Here is a 20,815-nt window from a genome sequence, read left to right on the forward strand (position 1 = left end):
ATCAAACGTACATGCGCAGCTACAACATAAATACAAAACTCCAAACGTACATGTTGTGGCGTTACAGCCATAGTTCTATGGTAACATCACAGCTCCCTCCTCCCCCCCCACTCTCTCTCTCTCTCTCTCCCTCGCTCTCTCTCTCTCTCTCTCTCTCTCTCTCTCTCTCTCTCTCTCTCTCTCTCTCTCTCTCTCTCTATCTCTATCTCTGTCTGCAACAGGTGAACAGGTGTTAACGCTAGGGCTTACTGACTGATCTATATAATTAATACGCTACATGAAACTTTGTCGGTTGAACTCCTCCGCCATTTCTTAACCGATTTTATCCCTTGACGTCTCATTGGAAAGAGAGTGTCGTGTAGATTTGCAAACTGGCTTTACATTTTTGAAAAGGTCCCTTGGGCTCTGCCCCAGTGGCTTTGAAAGTTCCGATGTTATCCTTATGAAGAACATAATTGTTTACATTTTAATCAGCTGTATAATTTATTTGCTGTTATTTATTTTTCAATTCAATGAAACGCATCAAGCACATGTAAACATAACCCCCAGGACGGATCGTGTTAGTATGGTTGTATCTTAAATTTATGTATAAATTTAATAAATTAAATTTATGAGACGTTGTTTTGTGTCGCTATGACGGATCGTGTTAGCGTGATTGTAACTTAAACGTGTGCATTTAACTTTGTTTTGTGTAGCTATAATTTATTTATTTGTTGTTTTTTCTTTTGAATGCCTCCGACGCAACGACAAAGAAACATAGACAGGAGGCGTAATTGTGATAACGACCGCAGCTACAGAACAGTGGCGCGTAATAGGCTTAACTCATCACAGTCAGCACCTGACCCTGGACAATCTCAACTAAGGTTACAAATGCGCCCTATAACACCACCCCAAAACGACTTTTCGTTTTTAATTGGCCCTCTATCGATGACCTGCGTTGCCTTTACACAGCGAGGCATTTTGAGAAGGAGAAAACCGGCCGGAATGCTTTAAATTTATCAATAACGAAGATAAACGTGGTCTGAGCTACACACCGGTAATCTTTGAGTTGACTCTTTTAAACTCATTGTAAATATATGACTGTTATTAGTTTTTAAATAACTCCTGTAATACTTTGCAATTGCTCGAATTCGAGCAACATGTACACTAGTACAATATTATTCCTCTAGCCTAGCGCATTGTTACGAACATCCGTTCTGTCAGCTGTGCTGAACGCGAAAGCACGATAATAAAACTGTTTAAAAACTTGAGCAATACCGTAAAAACAGCAAAAGGGAGGAGGATGAGACCCACTCCCTTCCTAAAGTAGTAATGGAAACAATTAATTTCTTAAACTTAGAATGCTCTCACATTGAAGATGCAAGTTTGCACTCCCAACAAGATTCAAAGGCTTCACAAGCTAACACTTCTAAACTTAAAATGGACAAAAGAGTTAATTTTTTCCTTTAATAAGAGCGTAGCCATGGTGTCTGCCGCTAATAAATCGTCAACATTTAAAGATCATTCTTGTTTTTGCTGTGGCAAGCCTGGTCACAAAATACATCAACGTAAGTTGTTCAAAGGTATATCTCCAAACGTTCGCTATCAGATAGTTAAAGATAACCAAAGATGTATCTCTTGTCTCGGCCTGCATCATGTAAAGGAATGCCAATCTAAATTTTCTTGTGTGACTTGTCACAAAAAACATCATTCGCTACTGCATTTCAACAATTCGCGAGAAGACCCAAAAGGATCGTCTGCATCTACCCCCGTACAAAGTGCAGAGGCTTCTCTAACTAGCACTACTGAGCGAAAATTAGTCAATCAGAACACTACTGTTCTCCTCAGTACAGTTTTAGTCAAACTCACTGCTGCCAATGGTCACTCTTATGTATTCAGAGCTTTACTAGATTCCGGAAGTATGGTGGGTTTTATCTCGGAACACGCCGCTCAGCTGTTAGGAACTAAACGGCGTCGTTCTAATCTCGCTGTTACCTCAACCCACACAAAGGGTTCAATGAACTTGGACGTTACATCTCTCTCTGGCCACTCTATTGCCAAACACCACACATTCCATGTTTCGGAAAAAATATCCGCTGACTTAACCCGTGTGGAGCTCAGTCCAGAAGTACTCCATAGGGTCAAGCCTTTTGTTCTGGCTGACCCAACCTTTCACACCCCAGGCCCTATTGATGTCTTGATAGGAAGTTCATTATTCGCTCAAATCCTCGAACGCCACTCTCTAGGCTCAAATTTGCCTTTTGCTCTCGGTACTATTTTTGACTTTTTGATTGTTGGAACCGCTTTATGTTCTCTCACTGCTTCAAGGGTCTAGAATACAGCTATATTTATCCTTTCAACTACGGACATAGATCTACACTCCTCTTTGCAAAGATTCTGGATACAGGAAGAGCTTTCCTCTTCTCCTTGCACAAAAAAATCTGCTGAAGAACTTACCTGTGACCAATTTTATGACACTACGCATTTTCGTGGCCCAGATGTTCGTTATATTGTTCGGCTTCCTTTCACTAATGAAGGCGCTCCCTCCACACTTGGAATTTCAAAGCCTAACGCGGAACAACGTTTCCATTCTCTCGAGAAAAGATTTCAACGGCCAAACAAAACTGAATTTCGTTCACTCTATTTGCACTTCATGTCAGAATATCTCTCTCTTGGTCATATGGTAGAATGACCAGAGCTGGCCTTGAATGACAATGAGCCCCATTATTTTCTCCCTCATCATGATGTCTTGAAACCCCTTAGCACTAGCTCTAAATTCCGAGTAGTATTTGTTGCTAGCTCAAAGACCAGTTCCGGTCTTTCTTTAAATGATATCCTCATTACTCGACCGAAATTGCAGAACAACATTTGCTATATACTTCTATATTTAAGGTTGAAACCCATTGTGTTTTCATGTGATATTCGCCAAATGTACAGGCAAATCAAAATACATCCAGACGACCAAAGATATCAGATGGTACTCTGGCGTAACTCTCCCTCTCTTCCGATGTCAGTATTTAAATTGACTACTGTCACTTACGGCATGAACTGCTCACCTTATCTCGCCATCAAAACCCATCATCAATTGGCTAAAGACGAAGGGAGCAACTTCCCACAAGCTGCAGAGATTCTCGCACGTCATACTTATATAGATGACCTAATTGCTGGTGCATCTACCGAAAGGGAAGCTCAAAAACTGCAGACTCAACTCATAGAACTGCTTGCAAAAGGTGGCTTTGAACTAAGAAAATGGGTATCTAACTCTGCCAAATTAATACAACACCTTCCTCATTCTCATCATGAATCTCCAGTGTTTTTACAGCCATCATCGGATCCGACATTTTCCATTCTTGGAATAGGATGGTTTCCAACGACTGACTGCTTCAAATATATGTATTCTAGATTATTCCCAAGCATTTGACTCTATTGATCATGAATTGTTATTGGCCAAAATGAAGTGCTATGGCTGCAGTGAAAAAGTTGTTTGTTGGTTTTGTAACGTGCCCGAATTACACCTGTCTGTTTTCCCCAATTTGTTATATTAAATTGTCCCTCAGTCCCCTTGACTCCCCTTACCCTACGTCGCCTTCCGCTACCCTACGTCGCCTTCCGCTACCCTACGTCGCCTTCCGCTACCTTACGTCACCTTCCGCTATTCCCCGTCGTCTTCCAGACCCTTACCCGACCTTCCCCTTACCACACGTCTCCTTCCAACACGCCACGTCTCCTTCCGCAGCCTCACGTCGCCTTCCCCGACCAGCGTTTCCTTCCGCTACATCCTCCGACCTTCCCCTTACCACACGTCTCCTTCCAACACGCTACGTCTCCTTCCGCAGACTCACGTCGCCTTCCCCGACCCAGCGTCTCCTTCCGATACATCCTCCGACCTTCCCTTTACCACACGTCTCCTTCCAACACTCCACGTATCTTTCCGCAGTCCCACGTCGCCCTCCTTGGACCAGCGTCTCCTTCCGCAACATCATCCTACCTTCCCCTTACCCCACGTCTCCTTCCAACACTCCACGTTTCCTTCCGCAGCCTCACGTCGCCTTCCCCGACCCAGCGTCTCCTTCCGCTACATCCTCCAACCTTCCCCTTACCACACGTCTCCTTCCAACACGCTACGTCTCCTTCCGCAGCCTCATGTCGCCTTCCCCGACCCAGCGTCTCCTTCCGCTACATCCTCCGACCTTCCCTTTACCACACGTATCCTTCCAACACTCCACACGTCTCCTTCCGCAGTCCCACGTCGCCCTCCCCGACCCAGCGTCTCCTTCCGTTACATCGTCCGACCTTCCCCTTACCCCACGTCTCCTTCCAACACTCCACGTCTCCTTCCGTAGCCCCACGTCGCCTTCCAACACGTCACGTCTCCTTCCGATACATTCCTCGACCTCCCCCTACCCACACGTCTCCTTCTCCTATCCTACATCACCTTCTATCACCCTACGTCGCCCCCTGATACCACCGATACCATTCAGCAGTTTCCATTCCTGTCCAAACCTGTTCAGCCAAACATAACCTCAAAATGTTCCCAAAAATCAATTTCCAATGCAAATAGATTGTCCGATCCTCACCCCTAAAAGTCCAAGACATGACTAACCATTTCAGGACTACTGCGCATGCGCGGACTACCCCCACCAGGCTGACCAGGTTTTCGCATAAAAGGAGGGCTGCTCGGGACATCATTCTCATTCGCTCCCGGGCAGCTGACCAGTACACTTCGATTGTAAGGTGAGCACTCGACCCGTTCCTGCTAGAGAAATCTTAGCACTCGACCCGATCCTGCTAGAGCAATCTTAGCACTCGACCCGATCCTGCTAGAGCAATCTTAGCACACGACCCATTCCTGCTAGAGCAATCTTAGCACACGACCCGTTCCTGCTAGAGCAATCTTAGCAAACGACCCGATCCTGCTAGAGAAATCTTAGCACTCAACTCGCTCCTGCTAGAGAAATCTTAGCACTCAACCCGCTCCTGCTAGAGTAATCTTAGCATAATCATAGATCCTGTTAGTTGGAAGCTTAGCACTAATTCAGACATCCTACAAGTTCCTTATCCACAACCTTTCCTTTGTGGCTGTGATGACATAGGCTGTTTGAAAATTGGTGTGCCACGAATCTGAGCCATTCCTTTGCTTCCCGTTGTTTCGACCCCTGGAACAGATACCCAGCAAGCACTGAGCTACCAGCAGCACCCGGACCTCACTTGAGAGAGAGAACGTCACAGTTTCGGTCCTATTTGGAGTCCCAAATAGCAAAATTGCAGGCTACCAAAATTGGGAGTGAGACATCAGATCCGCTTTGCAAATTGCGTGGTGTTCCTCAAGGTGGTTGTTTAGGACCCGTGCTTTTCAAGTTGTACACGTCTGACTTGTCCAGAAGTGTAGAATATTGTACGACACACTTGTATGCTGATGACTGCCAACTACACTTGTCATACAAGCCAGACAAGACATCAGAAGCAATCCGGCTCATCAATGCTGATTTGCACAGCATTTTCAATGGTCTGTCATGAATGGCCTTGGATTGAATGTTAACAAGTGTGTAGTCATGCATACTGGACTAAACATTATGATGCAGGAATTGAGTAAATCTGCTATAGAAGTCACCCTTGATGGCATGAGATTGTCTGTTTGCGACACTGTCAACACGCTTGGTGTTGTACTTGACAAAGACCTCTCTTTTTCTGACCATGTAACATCTGCAGTTCAACGCGCAGTGGGTAGACTGAGAGGTCTTAGCAGATTTAAAACTCTACTGCCGGAATATGCCAAAATGCAACGCATGCGGTCCTTGGTCCTCCCAGCCTTTACATATTGCTTTCCTGCATATGGAAACAGGATCTCTAAGGAGGATATGGCAAGAGTTCAAAGAATTCAAAATTCTGCTATAAGGTTCATTTTTGGCCTTAATCGCTTTGACCACGTGTCCTCCTTCCGAGATGCTGCAAAGCTCATCCTAATGGATGACATGTGCAGGAGGCTGACCTGCTGCCTGGTCCACAAAGTGCTCACGCTGGGAGAGCCTCGGTACCTCAGCGAGAAGCTTAAGTACAGGGGGGGGGGGAGATCTGAGGTTGGAAGAAAGTCATTTTCTTATTTTGGCCCGCAGTTGTATAATGGCCTCCCTCGGGACATAAAGAGCTCCAAATCATATGGCTCATTCAGTGCCGCAATGCAGAAAAACAAATTGTGAATTGTAAATGTTTTTTCTTTGTAGTTATTTTGTATATTATATTTCTCTATATATTAGTTTAGTTTAGTTTTAGTTTGACTTGAGTAAGTTTGAAAAACATGTATATGAAACATCATCCTACCTTCCCCTTACCCCACGTCTCCTTCCAACACTCCACGTTTCCTTCCGCAGCCTCACGTCGCCTTCCCCGACCCAGCGTCTCCTTCCGCTACATCCTCCAACCTTCCCCTTACCACACGTCTCCTTCCAACACGCTACGTCTCCTTCCGCAGCCTCATGTCGCCTTCCCCGACCCAGCGTCTCCTTCCGCTACATCCTCCGACCTTCCCTTTACCACACGTATCCTTCCAACACTCCACACGTCTCCTTCCGCAGTCCCACGTCGCCCTCCCCGACCCAGCGTCTCCTTCCGTTACATCGTCCGACCTTCCCCTTACCCCACGTCTCCTTCCAACACTCCACGTCTCCTTCCGTAGCCCCACGTCGCCTTCCAACACGTCACGTCTCCTTCCGATACATTCCTCGACCTCCCCCTACCCACACGTCTCCTTCTCCTATCCTACATCACCTTCTATCACCCTACGTCGCCCCCTGATACCACCGATACCATTCAGCAGTTTCCATTCCTGTCCAAACCTGTTCAGCCAAACATAACCTCAAAATGTTCCCAAAAATCAATTTCCAATGCAAATAGATTGTCCGATCCTCACCCCTAAAAGTCCAAGACATGACTAACCATTTCAGGACTAGTGCGCATGCGCGGACTACCCCCACCAGGCTGACCAGGTTTTCGCATAAAAGGAGGGCTGCTCGGGACATCATTCTCATTCGCTCCCGGGCAGCTGACCAGTACACTTCGATTGTAAGGTGAGCACTCGACCCGTTCCTGCTAGAGAAATCTTAGCACTCGACCCGATCCTGCTAGAGCAATCTTAGCACTCGACCCGATCCTAATAGAGCAATCTTAGCACACGACCCGTTCCTGCTAGAGCAATCTTAGCACATGACCCGATCCTGCTAGAGCAATCTTAGCATCGACCCGTTCCTGCTAGAGAAATCTTAGCACACGGCCCATTCCTGCTAGAGCAATCTCAGCACACGTCCCGTTCCTGCTAGAGCAATCTTAGCACACGACCCGATCCTGCTAGAGCAATCTTAGCACACGACCCATTCCTGCTAGAGCAATCTTAGCACACGACCCATTCCTGCTAGAGCAATCTTAGCACACGACCCATTCCTGCTAGAGCAATCTGAGCACACGACCCATTCCTGCTAGAGCAATCTTAGCACACGACCCGTTCATGCTAGAGCAATCTTAGCACACGACCCGATCCTGCTAGAGCAATCTTAGCACACGACCCGATCCTGCTAGAGCAATCTTAGCACACGACCCGTTCCTGCTAGAGCAATCTTAGCACACGACCCATTCCTGCTAGAGCAATCTTAGCACACGACCCATTCCTGCTAGAGCAATCTAAGCACATTACCCGTTCCTGCTAGAGCAATCTTAGCACACGACCCGTTCCTGCTAGAGCAATCTCAGCACACGACCCGTTCCTGCTAGAGCAATCTTAGCACACGACCCGATCCTGCTAGAGCAATCTTAGCACACGACCCGTTTCTGCTAGAGCAATCTTAGCACACGACCCATTCCTGCTAGAGCAATCTTAGCACACGACCCGTTCCTGCTAGAGCAATCTTAGCAAACGACCCGATCCTGCTAGAGAAATCTTAGCACTCAACTCGCTCCTGCTAGAGAAATCTTAGCACTCAACCCGCTCCTGCTAGAGTAATCTTAGCATAATCATAGATCCTGTTAGTTGGAAGCTTAGCACTAATTCAGACATCCTACAAGTTCCTTATCCACAACCTTTCCTTTGTGGCTGTGATGACATAGGCTGTTTGAAAATTGGTGTGCCACGAATCTGAGCCATTCCTTTGCTTCCCGTTGTTTCGACCCCTGGAACAGATACCCAGCAAGCACTGAGCTACCAGCAGCACCCGGACCTCACTTGAGAGAGAGAACGTCACAGTTTCGGTCCTATTTGGAGTCCCAAATAGCAAAATTGCAGGCTACCAAAATTGGGAGTGAGACATCAGATCCGCTTTGCAAATTGCGTGGTGTTCCTCAAGGTGGTTGTTTAGGACCCGTGCTTTTCAAGTTGTACACGTCTGACTTGTCCAGAAGTGTAGAATATTGTACGACACACTTGTATGCTGATGACTGCCAACTACACTTGTCATACAAGCCAGACAAGACATCAGAAGCAATCCGGCTCATCAATGCTGATTTGCACAGCATTTTCAATGGTCTGTCATGAATGGCCTTGGATTGAATGTTAACAAGTGTGTAGTCATGCATACTGGACTAAACATTATGATGCAGGAATTGAGTAAATCTGCTATAGAAGTCACCCTTGATGGCATGAGATTGTCTGTTTGCGACACTGTCAACACGCTTGGTGTTGTACTTGACAAAGACCTCTCTTTTTCTGACCATGTAACATCTGCAGTTCAACGCGCAGTGGGTAGACTGAGAGGTCTTAGCAGATTTAAAACTCTACTGCCGGAATATGCCAAAATGCAACGCATGCGGTCCTTGGTCCTCCCAGCCTTTACATATTGCTTTCCTGCATATGGAAACAGGATCTCTAAGGAGGATATGGCAAGAGTTCAAAGAATTCAAAATTCTGCTATAAGGTTCATTTTTGGCCTTAATCGCTTTGACCACGTGTCCTCCTTCCGAGATGCTGCAAAGCTCATCCTAATGGATGACATGTGCAGGAGGCTGACCTGCTGCCTGGTCCACAAAGTGCTCACGCTGGGAGAGCCTCGGTACCTCAGCGAGAAGCTTAAGTACAGGGGGGGGGGGGGAGATCTGAGGTTGGAAGAAAGTCATTTTCTTATTTTGGCCCGCAGTTGTATAATGGCCTCCCTCGGGACATAAAGAGCTCCAAATCATATGGCTCATTCAGTGCCGCAATGCAGAAAAACAAATTGTGAATTGTAAATGTTTTTTCTTTGTAGTTATTTTGTATATTATATTTCTCTATATATTAGTTTAGTTTAGTTTTAGTTTGACTTGAGTAAGTTTGAAAAACATGTATATGAAACTCGCTTGCAAATAAAAGCCTTTTTATTTATTTATTTATATAATTTCCATTTCACTTGTGAAACTCCCACTAAACGTAAAGTGCTCAGTTTGATTGCACAAATTTATGATCGTTGTGGATTCTTGTCTCCATGCATGATGACAGAAAAGTCATGCAGCTACTGTGGACTTCTTGAAATACAGTGATTGCGTCACATAGCGGTGAGTAGAAACAGAAAGTGACACATTGGAAAAACAAGTTTAGCATCCTCCGTAAACGTCTGTTACAATACAATCACCCACTTCAGTTGTGATTTTTTACTTTACACTTTACACAACCGCCATTGATAGCTCAATGAGTGGAAATTTTGTTTGTAAGCTATTGGCGACTAATAAATGTAAGATTCCCAGCCGTATACAACACTGATTTAAGGTCTTCTTCCCGGTTATCAAAATTCAAGAACAGTTTTATACACAAAGAATCTCTGGTTCCTGACCTGGATGATGCCTAGTTATTTAATTTCATTTACGGTTAAACATTTCACTTGCGATTAATTAAATCCGTCATGTAAGAAAAACTTGTCTTGTATAAAACTTAAAAATAACCTAAAAATATATAATTCTGAGCAATGTACAGACAAAACTCTAATTTTATTTATATAGGTTATTGAAGCAGTCCATTTTATGACTGTCACTTGTGATATTTTTTTACTACTCTTTGTATATTTTTCACGTTTTCATGTATTAAAATATGAGTTTTAATTTAAACAAATAACTAACTATGTAATAATTAAACGTTACAGGTTAGTATAGGGTAATATTATTCATACCCTGGTGTTATTGAATAATATATGGACCAATAAACCTGTATAGGCCTACTTTAATAAATCCTTTATTTTGAACTACTGTAAGTTATATTTTTCTATATTTATTCTAGATGTCTCCTTCCGACTTACTGAAAATACTTGTTAATGATAACAAACATCTGTCGAAATCAGTAGTCCAGTCTAGTTGTGTGTCCGGCCAGTGTATGAATATGAATGCGAGTTGTGAGTTGAGATGACGAAGCTACAGACGCGTTGCAGGGCCGGCCAGAGCGGCTGAGCGGTGCGCTACGTGACGGGTGGAGGGGACCCGAGCGCGAGAGAAATAATGATAATCTTTAAAAAACTATTCCGATACGACCATTTGACCAAATTAATATCTGAAAACGGCAATTTTTTTTAAAATTTGTATTTACAAAATGACTACCTGCGATAAAAAAATATTATATAAAAAATCTTCATAACACTTTTTTGTTAATTAATTAAACATTGTCAGGAAAGCGTGATTGTCTTATTCATATCATTTACAAAACAGGTTATAAAACAAAAATCTGATCATAAATCCGGAAATTATTAGTACTGTAGTACAAATTTGCCGCAGAGGTGCTGCTATCTATCGGGCCAGAAACACAACTTTTTTAGGGATGTTTAGCCTTAAAGCCTGTTATTTCTGAACAAAATTACACCTTATTTATAGTTATAAAAAATCCTAACCTTAGAAATATTTATTTAAATGAAACCTTACTCGGAATCTTTTCATTAAGTAATAAGTAATCTAGTGATCTTGACTTTAAAGTCCGTTTCCCAGAAAACGACTTTTTGTACCGGTAATACATATGTCCCCTTTTCTCAGGAACTAAAATATATAGAACCATGAAATTTTTACAGAATATATTTGAAGCTATTTCACAGAAGTGGTACCAAATTTATTAATATACTCTACCTAAAAAAAAATTCAACTGCCACTTATTCACACAAAAAAGTGAAATTTAAGGTATGTTTTTGAAAAAAAAAAAAACAGACATAAAAATCTTATTAAAAGTAAATAACTTTGGTACCAGTTTTATACAAAAGCATGAAAACTGACAGTACAAACTGACCTTTAAAAAAAATCAGCTCTAGTGGTTATTAAGCAAATGGGACATTAAGGTTGCTAATTTTGCCTTGTTACCATAGGGCGTATGGTAACACCCCCTTAAGCTTATAGGCTAATGCGATGTTATCAGGGGTTTGTTACATCTACTCTGAATCTCAGGTTGGGGTGATCGGGCGGCGTCAGAATTTAATATTGTGATTTCATTATTTGGTTATTAAACATTCAATAGTCCTGGAGAATTAAATATTTAGTATAATAAGTTGTAATAAATACTCAGTAGGCCTAGCAGATTATGACTTGAACTTGAGATCAAGTTGACTGTTCAATTTTCTGGTTGATGTAATAATTAAGGGATAGGCAATCTTCACACAAGGATTAAAAGTTTAAATTTGGTTCTGAAACAATTTATTACTTAGAATTCTTCTTCTAGGTGAATTTTATGTTCTGGAATAGGCTTCAAATAGTTTTTTTTTTATGTTAAAATTTAGTATGAAAGTTCAAAAAGTTATAGCCCAAAAATGTTCTAATGGCTTCCAGGTAAAGGTTTTACAGGAGTGATCTCACCCAATTTAGATGTTTTCTTCACAGGTCAAAATACTTCTTGATGTTTATAAAAGGGACATTATATTATTTCGTGTGTTATTAGACGTATTTTTATTTACTTTCCATAAAATTAATAAAACGTATAATGCTGATTAAGAAGTTATTAATCCGACAACCCAATATCATCGGCATGGGACGCAATGGTGTCATGTAACATATGTAATAAGCGCATTCCACTATGAAGTGGTGCTATCATTACCGTTACTGCCATATGTGCACCTTCGGTTATTAGTATTCATGTTGCCATTGCTCACATCACCCCTATATGCTATAGTTCTACCATTTACCTATTTACATAATCAACATATGTTCTCAGTATCACCAATGAATACAATGGTTTCATCTTCCATTCAAATAATATATGTGTTTGAATGTTTTAGGTGGCTCACTTTTTCAACTTTTTTTTAAATAGGAAATTATATGCAAATTATTCAGGAATTACTTCTAAGGTCGTGTATCCAATCTTGATTGGTTTAGAACTGGTTTTTAATCCCACCGCATGAACACAGAAAATAGAGAATAAACACGTAGTATAAAAATAGAACTTTGAACGTAAATCGCATACAGTGTAACATCAATTACACGTGGCTTCTGATAACAAGTGTCATTTTCAAATACCTTAATAACATGTTATTGCAAACCTCGAACTTTGAAAACAAGTCTTATTCTGTAATACTAATGATAGATTGGCTATCGATGTTCTAGGACTTAATATTTTGTATTGGTTCAAAGTTGAAATAGTTTTACATTTGACAAGTGACACAAAACAAATCAATTGTAAACAACAAGAGGCCCTCCACATAAACTGAATGAAACATACTTAAAAATTGTCTTTATCTGATCCATAAGGATGACATATTTCAAACAGATTGAACTCCTCAATTTAATGTATTGAATTTTTAATAGTTGATAAGCAACTACAACAATACGAATAATACAGTTACTCAGGGCTGTTACCATTAACCTTTGGGTCGGAACTTTTGGGTATAGTTTTTACTTCCGTCCATAAGAGCAAAAGTAGTTATTTTCAGCCCGTAAAAGCAACTTTCGTTCGTTCATGACCTCTCGGAACAGCTGAAAACACACGGTTGTGGACTAAAATCTATTTTATTAATGAAACAAGAAACATGTTTTCGACCAATATTTCTGGTATGCATAACACTTTGTGTAGCATATCCTTAGCGGTAAAATACTCGAAAATAAATCCCATCAAAAGGTTGGAGTCTCCCCCAACATTAGTACAGTCGGGGGTCGCTAGGGGCACATTTGTCTCTATTTGCATTCTTTAGGCCCCCTGAGTTGTATACATAACAGTATTGCAAGATCTGACACGTTCAGATGAATATGAATAGGCCTCCAGGCTCGCACTGCTTCTACCTGCTTCTCAGTTGAATTTATATTCTGGGTTGTGGAAAATATGACAAGCTGGAATGTAAAAAATATGATTGGATGTTTTAAATTCCTGTAAAGGGATTTAATAGTACAAATACAATAAGCTTAGTTGGTTTTAAACAAGTTAAAATTTTCCATAGGCTATGTAAAAAATTGTAACAAAACTTTAAATTCCAATTCTTTGCTATTTAAGGGAAATGTAATCAATGTTCCATAACATTAAACACTAACAAATCTGATTCCGATTTGTGTTAGATCAATACTTCTAGAATACAATTCATGGCTATGTCGCTAGCTTGATTTACTTAACAGATAGTGAATACATGGATCTTGTACATTTCTAGGGCGTCAACAGTTCTCAACGATCAAACTGATCATTTAGTGCCATGTAAACAATAGATGAAGTCAGCAATAGCTGTATTCGGGACTATCTGATTAGACGTTATTCTCAGTCCCCATTCGTCTGGTATTAGATATTTCATCAATAAATATACACAATGCTTAATCATGTTAGTAGATTAAAATATAAGTAGCTGTAGACTAACCAACACAAGTGGACTTCTCATCCCATTGTAAATTTTGAAGTTTGTTTTTCGTGTCTAGTTCATGTACGGTGACACTGGCCGCTAGTGTCGACGAAATTTTGTTTGTATTATTTTAAGGTAGATTTCATGATTTCAGCTTTACTGTTTGGTTATATGACTAGAGGACGAGTTATTGTTTATGATTAGATCGTATTATTTGGTTAAACGAGGTTTTAAATTACTGAAATAACAAGAAACAAATTGTAAACAAAACATGACCTCTACAGTGCACCGTACAGAAGTAACAATAAAATTGGCTTCAGCCTTCAGCTGTTCCATAAGGATGAGAAATCTATAAGGGAGTATGTTTGATCTTCTGTATCCAATAGTCAATGGTTTGATCTATGTTTTTACTTAGCCTGTCCATCGTATTGAATTGTTCCATTATCGGATTGTAATGATTCGAACTTCAACTAATCAGCTGTTCAGGCCAATTGTTGAGTGGTGCAAGCGGTGCAAGTGTTTGGTTCGATGTTTCGTTGCATCACTGTCAGTGGCAATGAGAGGTTATAAACGAAAACATAACCTCTCTTAGAAGCCATGAGTAGTGATTTTTAGTAATTAAAACCTTTTCGTAGGTAAAGAAGTGTACACAACTCGCGTAAATAGTGTATCGTTGCGTAAACTACTATTTTAGTCAGAACAAAACTCAAATAGATGTTCAGGTAACAGAACTTACCGATCAACCACAGATATTTTGGTATTTTTAGTTTATTGTATGCTGCCTACTAGCTGTTTAGATACACACATCTTTACGTATTCCTGGATAATATACTTCGCCAGATCTACGAGTATTTACAGATGTTTAAGGGGTTGAAAGCTCACAGTCTCCCATTTCATTCTAACCACCCTCACATAATGCTGGAGAGGGTTGGTAATGAAGCCGTGCCTCATGTTAATTAAGTTGTAAGATCAAATTTTCCCCTTTTAAATTCCCTGTCGTACTTTCCTTTTAAAAGCACCCCAAAACACACAGACGGTGTTACTAAAAGCTCTAGAGTGTGCTATTAGGTGTTAAAATACTCTTAATTTTATATATCTGCTAGATTACACTTTCGTTACATGTGCAAAAAAAGTAAAAATAGACTTACTAGTGGAAAATAAGATTAGTACGTTATTTCTGCACCCAGTATAAATAATAAAAGAGTTTGCCAAGTAATGCGTATAGCCTACACTTTTAGTCGAATGATATTTTCCACTGTGAAATTTCATGTTAGTTATTTTACATGAACTCTGGTTGGTTTTCAAAAGCAATTACCTTGAAAAATATAAGGGTGGCAGTTTACAACATGTTAGATCAATTAATTTTGTTTTATCCCATGTGAAATCTCAAGACCTACATAAGCCATAACAGGTGTAAATCTTAGATCCTAAACCCAATTTTAGTTTTACAAACAGCCATAAAAAGGTATGTGAACACCAAGGAATGTGTAGGCCTACAGAGTAGTCTAGAACAAATGTTAAATAATGCACATTAGTTACCAAATAATGACAAATACACGCAAAATAATAAATTACCGAAGAACGGTGCTAGTTGATTGCTACTTCTTTTGTCTAAATTTAAAGTAATTAATTTGTATTTTTATGGTGACCATACGAATGTAGGTATTTTAAAGGTATAAATGGAATTATTGTAATAGCGAACAGAACTGGTTTTATTTTTACTGTCGTGGCCAATAAATTGAATACTTTTGATTTTATCAAATCTCCTTTAAAAATGTCTACGTTAATGCAGAGTAGACTGAGGAACGTTTACAGACACAAATACCGGCCTATGTAATGGACAGGTGTATAATATGCATTGTGTAAAATAACAGCCCAGCCGTTTCGGATTCAATATTTTTGGCATTCAAACTAAAGAAAAATGATACACATATTCACGCACTTTTAGGCAACACCTACCGACAAAATCAGGGTTTGAGGTACTGTATAAATAGATTTTACCTTATCAACGACGAACTATGTTAATTTTAACTACTCTACTACTTTGCAACATAAACTTAAAAGCGAAAATATAACCCTGTACTCCTCCAAAACTGGTTAAACTCAGTCCAAAACTAACACTTAAAGCAGAAAATTCGAATAATCACTCTCAAAATAGCTCTACAGATTGTATCTTGGCGGAAAGTAATACAAATACGATCCGCCCGGCGGCCAATTCTTGCCGAGAAATAAAAATACTCGTAAATAATTTGTAGCGTTACGAAACTGGCATCTGACAATCGTGGGATTGGCAAGGACATCAGCTGTTTATCAGATACATATATAGCATATTGTCATCCTCTGTCCCACACACACTACAGGGCCAGAGGTGCTAGGACGACAGGAGGACAAGAATCTACAAGACATCACCATGGTCCATATACAAGCCGTCGTTATTCTCGCTGTAGTTGGAACAGCCCTGTGTCTACCCCAAAGGTAAATTAAGTACTTAATTAATAGTATATAGTAAATATATAGTAAATGTTATAGTAAATATATAGTAAATATGTAGTAAATATATAGTAAATGTTATAGTAAATATATAGTAAATATATTTTACTATTCATTAACTTTTATTTATTATCTGCAAGGGTTGACTTATTTTTTTATTTTTTATTAGCCTTTATCACTACTATTGAGAGAAAAACTAATTAGCTAGTACTCTAAATATCATGTGTTGAACAATTGCATGGAGTTAAGAAGTGAAATATTTTATTAAATTATTTGTTACCTCAGTTCAATCCTTGTAATAGCATGTTTCTTTGCATGTAAAATTAGTAGAATTATTTATTCATTATTTAATTGAGATGCAAGGGATGCAAGAAAAGTCCATTAGTTATTTTATAATATTTATTACACCAAAATACCATTAATTTAATTTAAGCTATTCCATAAGAGTTTTATTTATTTATTTCCAAAAGAAATTTATGTATTTAAGGTAAATTTAAGGTATTTAGGTACAGGTAATTTCTACATTACATTAACCTAATTTAGAAATAATATTTATTATTTCATGTCAGGGATACCGTATTAGAACTTTTTATGGTTGATAACACCACTGCATATTATTTGTAAAAGCTTGCGGATTGCTTTGCACCCTTAAGGCCTGTTCACACCGACGTAGCCAGAAGTCTGCTCAGATGTATTCGGTGTATTTATACGCTAGTGTGAACACCCTCATTTAAATAACAGTGAGGGTGTTACAAAAACGTCTAAATACGGTGTAAACAGTCCTTAAGAAATACATTGAATGTGTGAGCAAAGTTAGTTACTTTAAAATGCCAGTTTCTTTTATATTATTTTAATATTACGAGTTTTATCTTAGAAAATGAATATAACGGACACAGTTATTACTATACTTCAACACATCAATCGTCAAAAACTAAATGTTAAGGAAACACCACAATATAGCTAAAAAAAAAATATCAAATTGTAGGAACTTGTGTGTGTTTGCGTACAAAAATTATCTACATCAATTTAAACTTAAACTTGGAAGTTATATTTGTCGTGTGGGCTGTCGTAAGCTTAAACATTTGGCTTCATGTTAAACCTCCATAAGAAAAAGTCAATTTCCATTTTTGACCCAAATAACATAAATATTTTCAAAATACAAATAACACCTGCACATACAGGTTGTTTTAGAACACCCTACCAATATTTTAGGGCATTGTGTGTGTTGAGTGAAACTTAAGTGTGTTTTATCCTTTTTCCTTACTTCAAAAAGAGTATTTTGCGATCAATATTTTAAGTCCTAATGTTTTTTTTCAATATTTACAGGTTCGTCCCCACACTCTCGAGGAGTTACGATTCCGATCCGTCCGGAGTGTATAGATCAAGGTACGTACTCTACTAAAACATATTTGTTAGTATAATTAAAATAACTTATTACAACTATGACATATAGGCTATAGTATGTATATTGTTATTTATTTTATCATCACCATAATGTTAACAATTTTTTATTATTCAAAATCATCATTGTTTACTTGACTAGCGCAGCATTCTAACGTATTTATATATGGCAGAATTATTTTAGAAGCTTTTGTTAAATTTGCATATTGTTGTAATATTCTAAATGAGCTGACCAGTTTATGAAACTAACGCTATTATGCTATGAATATCCAACGAAATTCAATGCTTGTTGTTTTACAATAATAGACCAAATAAGATTGTCAAAGTAACATTAATAGACCTATTCGGGATCGTTACCTATTAGTTCTGATGATTGGAGTGTATAATACACATATCACCTATTTTACTTGGTGTGGAAAATTCAACCTCTACCGCACAATTTAATTTAAACAAATTTTAAGTAATGAAGCATAGTTTGAAATTGAAGTGATTTGAATTTATATCAAAATGTACAGTAACTAGATTGAGGTCTAAACTTGAAATCAGCATTTTGTGGTTTTAACACTATAAGGTTTTCTTAAAATTTATGGGAACGGTTACGTTTTCTATAGGAACGGCCCAAAAACCCTGTTCTAGCATTTATGATACCCAATTACAAATCGCATCTAGTTACAGAATCCTGGGATAGAACTAGCAAACTTCATATTTGAAGGTGATCACTGTCATCAGCTACCTTGACAATAAACAAATCATATAAAATTTATTATAGGTTTTCGTTATTCTTAAAACTTGTTATTATGTAGAAATTAAATATTTAAACGCTGGACACGTCTGAGTGGTCACTGGAAGCCCCAAAAACGTTGTGGTCTCGAATAATACCACCCAAGCGCTTATATTCTCTTTAAAATGCATAAACCCTAATTAACATCCTCTCATTTCATCCCCTTAAGCCGTCCGGGCTAAAATAAAACTAGAGTAAAAGTTAAGTCTGAAGGTCGAGCGGAGTGAAAGCTGCAACAAACAAAGATTCCGATGTCTAAGAAGACACTTCAAGGCCAAAAGATGAAAACACTAGTGCTGGTGGACCTGGTTCACAACACGACAACCTAATGGGATGTCTGGTATTTGTGTTATTCAATAATCCAAAAATATTTGTGTAAACACATAATTATGTATATTCTGGGACCAGAGATTGATTGTGAGGTTAGTTTGTGTAGTGTGTTTTGTCAAAATAGGGACAGCCTACGGCTTGGCTAGAGGGGTTAAAGCTCCACCAATCATCAATGGGCGTCAATATCATGATTCGGTGGTTTGTAGTCCATCAGGTCCATCTATAGAACTCTCTAAATCGGTTAACTCTCGCCCAAAATCATTACTATTTATTTTAAGTTCTTATACCTAACTTAACGTAATTTCAGGAAACATAGAGGATACGCGTCCGGTAACCGGACGTGGATAAGGCGTACGGCAATGACGTCATAGGGTTGCGGGAGCCTGGAACGCCTTTATTACAACAATACCATCACCAGCTATCGGTGGTCGTGGTGTAGTGGATAAGGTGCTCGGCTGATATGCAAGAGGTCCAGGGTTCAGGTCCCTTTGGTGACATTAACTTTTTGTCGAAGATTTTGCATTGAATACCATTTATTCTTAACTGTACATCTTTAATTAGAATTTTTGGCATTTATAATTTTTTAATAGAGAAAGAATTTAACCTTAATTCGATTTTTTCATTATCAGCAAGTTTGGTTGGTTAGGTTAGGTTATGACAGTAATTGCCGGACGTCTAATCCACGTCTGGTTACCGGACGTGTATCCTCTGCCTTCAGGAAAATGAACATCAATGCGCTAAACAAATAAGTGTGACTTGATCAGTTAGTAAAACTGCAACTTAGATTAATAAAAGAATAGTAATGATTCAAAATGGAATTTTTGTAGCTATTAAATGTAATGTCTAGGTAGCCTGATTATACGATTATTGATTATAGAGTTCAACTTCAAATTTTAAAGTCCTTTGTTCGATTTAAAGTAAGATCGGTTGTGACCTAAATGCTATTTGCCATTGGATACGAATTAATAATACTGTCTAACAAGACATCCAAACGGTAAACAAAAGCGCTATTTGGACCGTCCGCTTAAAAAATTTAAATAATAGCAATTGCTTAGATAATCACCAATAAACGTTATCAGAAACCTGACACATACTTCCTCCCATAAACAACCTTTATCATGGGTAAGCTGTGGTAGTAACTATGATATTTTCTGGGGGAAATAACAAAATTTGCACTAACTTTCGAACCGTAATTGACATCAATGGAACGGTTAAACAGTTTTTTATTCATTTTTTCTGCTTTTCCCAGGTTTTTGTGGGAAACAACAAGTTCCAATAACTTTTGAAGCTTAATTTTAAACCTAAAGCGTATGGTGTAAACTTATACGGGTTGTATAAGGGAAGAAAGTAAAAAAAAACATACAAGCCATACATATTGCGCTTTTAAGGTAAAGTGGTCCAAACCGCTCATATTTTTTTATATACTGTGGATTGAACCCGTCCCTCTCCAGGCTAGCTTTTATCAACATTGTCATTTTCCAGTTTCCAGACCGGGGATGGAGCCCTAGTCCAGGAGAGCGGGTTCCTCAGACCAACCAATGACCGCACCGGCGTCGTCGTAGGCAAGTCGGGGAGCTTCGCCTACACTTCCCCCGAGGGTAAACCAGTCAGTGTCTCCTACACAGCTGACGAATACGGCTTCCACCCCGTCGGTGACGTCCTCCCTGTCGCACCCCCGGCAAACCCACCCAGCCAGCAGACCTTCTAGATCTTTATTGTTTTGTTAAGTTTGTAAAATAAAATGTCTTAAGTATTTTTTTGTTTCTATGAGACTATGCTTGGATCTTTGCAATGTTGGAGGGCCTGAGTGGTATAGCGTGGGGATTCTGTTCCTGAGGTCTTAGGTTCACGTCCTGCCAATCACCAATGTATCGTGTTTAAAACTGCTTCTAGAATGCGAAGGTAGCATATACAAATCTCACGGTGCCTTACGGTGGAAGTCACAGACAATGTGGATTAGGCATTTTAACTAAAAGCATTGACTTTTCGATACTGAAGTAGTCACGCCTTGTACTTGGACTATCTGTTGAGTCTTCAAATGAACAAATACGAATTAGCAACTAAGTAACTGTAAGTGTGTTAAGTCAAAATGCTAATGCCCCCT

The 20,815-nt window shown here is 39.3% G+C and overlaps 1 protein-coding gene across 1 annotated transcript; it reads left to right on the forward strand.

The window, feature by feature from the left end:
- The first annotated feature begins 10,303 nt into the window (after positions 1 to 10,303).
- On the forward strand, positions 10,304 to 20,679 carry LOC129003639 (endocuticle structural glycoprotein SgAbd-8-like). The gene is made up of 4 exons (XM_054431936.1): positions 10,304 to 10,316; positions 16,070 to 16,184; positions 17,526 to 17,585; positions 20,194 to 20,679. Exons 1-4 carry the CDS (start codon positions 10,304 to 10,306, stop codon positions 20,417 to 20,419), a joined length of 414 nt encoding a protein of 137 aa, XP_054287911.1. The 3' UTR covers positions 20,420 to 20,679.
- Positions 20,680 to 20,815: the final 136 nt, after the last annotated feature.

Source organism: Macrosteles quadrilineatus, unplaced genomic scaffold (assembly GCF_028750875.1).
Source record: "Macrosteles quadrilineatus isolate MER2022 unplaced genomic scaffold, UCM_ALF_1.0 Scaffold_9__3_contigs__length_116548681, whole genome shotgun sequence".
Lineage (NCBI taxonomy): Eukaryota > Metazoa > Arthropoda > Insecta > Hemiptera > Cicadellidae > Macrosteles > Macrosteles quadrilineatus.